This window comes from Emys orbicularis, chromosome 12 (genome assembly GCF_028017835.1).
Source record: "Emys orbicularis isolate rEmyOrb1 chromosome 12, rEmyOrb1.hap1, whole genome shotgun sequence".
NCBI lineage: Eukaryota > Metazoa > Chordata > Testudines > Emydidae > Emys > Emys orbicularis.
In genome coordinates, this window is record NC_088694.1 from 43,943,969 (window position 1) to 43,947,276 (window position 3,308).

A 3,308-nucleotide genomic window follows, 5' to 3' on the forward strand; every position below is an offset into this window, starting at 1 on the left:
TTCCTATTTTCCTATTTCTTTTTGCTTCTAACTGCTTCTTTGACTTTGTTGTTTAGCCATGGTTGCACTTCTGTGGTCCTCTTACTATGATTTTAAATTTGGGTTACACATTTAATTTGAGCCTCTATTATGGTGTTTTTAAAAAGTCTCCATACAGCTTGTTGGCCTTTCACCTTTGTGACTGCTTTTTAATTTCTGTTTAATGAACGTCCTCATTTTTGTGTAGTTCCCCTTTCTGAAATTAATTGCTACTATGGTGGGTTGCTTTAGTGTCTCTCCCCCTCCCCTGCCACACACACATATGAATGTTAGCCTGCCTAGGGCCGCAGCAAGGCTTACAACATCCAATGGAAGTTGGAAACCTACCTCCCTTGGGCCTTATGCAATTAACAATGGATCCATCCATACAGATCCTGCTGAGTGACATTCAAACCTAGCATCTTGGAATCTTCAACACAAAAAAGTTTCCTCCTCTCACTGGAGCTCATCTATCAAGGTTGTTACAGTAAATGAGGAAAGCTGTACAGCAAAGACACAACAACATGCACTAAGGAAATGTTACATTAGGGTTTGGGGTAGGCTGTAGGTCCAACTGCAATTGCAGAAGAAAAGGAGTTGGCTGTCCTTTGAAAAATCCATGACTTAATTCTTTTGCTTCCTATATCAATTACCTTCAGGACATTATGATTACAGTTTTGGTCATTTTGATGACATTTCTACTTTTCTAAAACCACTTAGTATTCCACTGACTGTCTTTCCGAAGGCTTCCTTCACCTCCTTGTTTCTTAGAGTGTAAATGAAAGGGTTTAATAGTGGAGTTACAATAGTGTTAAAGATGTTGACAGTTTTGTTCAAATCCAGTGAGTTCTGCGCAGAAGGCTTGAGAAAAAGAAAAATGGCAGAGCCGTACCAGATAGTCACAACGGTAAGATGGGCCGAGCAAGTGGAAAAGGCCTTTTGCCAGCCTTGGGCTGAAGGGATTCTCAAGATGGTGGAGATAATGAAAATGTAGGAGACCATGGTTATTGCACATGAGACCATGACAACAATGAACGAGTCGATGAATGTTGCCAGCTCAACGAGGCGCACGTCAGCACAGGAAAGGACTATCCAGGAATCTATGTCACAAATGAAATGATTGATGACATTTGGGCCACAGAAAGGCAACCTGGATATTAGAGACACAAGCACAGAGATAGCCAGGAAACCACACAGCCAAGAGGCAAGGGCCAGCTGAGCACAGAAAGTACTGTTCATGAGGGAACTGTAGCGCAATGGATGGCATATGGCCAGATAGCGGTCATAGGCCATGACGGCCAGGAGGAAACATTCTGTGGCACCCATGGAGAGGAGAAAAAACAATTGCAGGAGGCAGACAGCAAATGAGATGGTTTGGCTTGTGCCCAGCATGACGCCAATAGCCTTGGGAACACATGCTGTGGTGTACCAGATCTCCAGGAAGGAGAGATTGCAGTGGAAGAAGTACATAGGGATGTGGAGCCGTGGATGGGTCCTCACTAGTGCTATGATGGACACATTCCCTAGGATGGTTAGGACGTACATCACAGAAAACAGCACAGCAAGGGACATTTGGAAATACCAAGTGCCGGGAAAGCCCAGTAAGATGAACTCCTGCACGCTGGTTTGATTTCTTATTTTTGTCGCAGCCATGACATCCATCTGTCAAGACATGAGAGATCATAAGGCATTTAAACACACTGAACACAAATTTGGGTGTGCAGAAGTACAGATCCCACAATCTGTTAATAAAGCTAAGATAAGAGAAGGTAAAAGGGGTGCTACTCAACACCGTCCTGCCTTGTGCATCTTTCCATCTCCACAATGAAGATGAGATCTCAATTCATCATTCTTATAAGACCCATGAGGATGCATGTTCATCCTATGGTATCTTTCATGTCTTAATGATCTTGCTCAGCAACCCCATTCCACCCACCCCTGAGAAAGTTTCAGGATTTGGTCCATTCTTTTCATCACTAACCTTGGAAGACAACTTTGCTGTCTACTTAGGACAGAGTTGGAGTTTTTGCACAAGTTGCATTGAAGGTTGACAGGATTTCTATTCCTAAATCCTTTGCACTCTTCTGACCTTCAATCAGGCTTGTGTTACTTGCGCCTAGAGTGGTAAAAAAAATTTATAGAAAACTGTATCCCTTTGAAAAATGCCATTTTTGTTGAAACTAGAATAGTTCATGAAAACACACTAAGTTTAGCTGAAAATCTCATCAGGCTGGTGTCTCATGTTCAGAGTGAAATTTCTAATTAAAAAAAAAACTGAAAAAAATCAGCTTTCTATCCCATTATTTAGGGCACTTATTTGGGATGTAGGGGACCCAATTTGTGTCTTATTTTTGTTCCATATTGGAATGAAAACAAAGTGCGAAACCGTGCCATTTTCCACAAAATAGAATTCTTGTTTCCATTTTTCGTAGTGTCTTTTGAAAAACCCAAATCAAATTCTCAGTAACAAGGAAAAAAATAGAAAATAGCAGTTATGTTTATTATTTCTTGTTGTCTTCTAGTAGAATTTTAAGGTCCCACCTGTGGTTGGAGACCCATTGTGCTACGCACTGAATAAACACTAGGAGGGTGATCAGTTAGACCCTGAGCATGTGGGCAAGACCCACCAGCCAGACCCCTGGGAAAGAATTTTCTGTAGTAACTCAGAGCCCTCCCCATCTAGTTACCCATCTCCAGCCACTGGGGATATTTGCCACTAGCAGTTGCATATTGGCTACATGCCATTGTAGGCAGCCCCATCATACCATCCCCTCCATAAACTTATCAAGTTCAGTCTTGAAGCCAGTTAGGTTTTTTGCCCCCACTACTCCCCTTCAAAGGCTGTTGCAGAAATTCACTCCACTGATGGTTAGAAACCTTTGTTTAATTTCAAGCCTAAACTTGCTGATGGCCAATTATAGCCATTTGTTCTTGTGTTCACATTGGTGCTTAACTTAAATAACTCCTATCCCTCCCTGGTGTTTATCCCTCTGATGTATTTATAGAGAGAAATCATATCTCCCCTCAGCCTTCTTTTGGTTAGGCTAAACAAGCCTAGCTCTTTGAGTCTCTTGTCACAAGGTAGGTTTTTCCATTCCTCGGATTCTCCTAGTGGCTCTTCTCTGCACCTGTTCCAGTTTGAATTAATCTTTCTCAAAAACAGGAGACAGAATATTCCAGATGATATCTCACTATTGACTTGTATTATGGTACCAACACTAACCTGTCTCTAATGGAATACCTCGCCTGATGCATCCTAGGACTGAACTAGTCTTTTTCACAGTCTCAAC

The 3,308-nt window shown here is 41.9% G+C and overlaps 1 protein-coding gene across 1 annotated transcript; it reads right to left on the reverse strand.

Moving 5' to 3' along the window:
* Positions 1-699: 699 nt before the first annotated feature.
* Positions 700-1,671, reverse strand: LOC135886262 (olfactory receptor 6F1-like). The gene has a single exon (XM_065414086.1). The coding sequence runs from the start codon at positions 1,669-1,671 to the stop codon at positions 700-702; it is 972 nt and encodes a 323-aa protein (XP_065270158.1).
* Positions 1,672-3,308: the final 1,637 nt, after the last annotated feature.

Coding starts and splice junctions, on each gene's coding strand:
- LOC135886262 (XM_065414086.1), bottom strand. CDS start 1,671: ATGGCTGCGACAAAAATAAGAAATCAAACCAGCGTGCAGGAGTTCATC.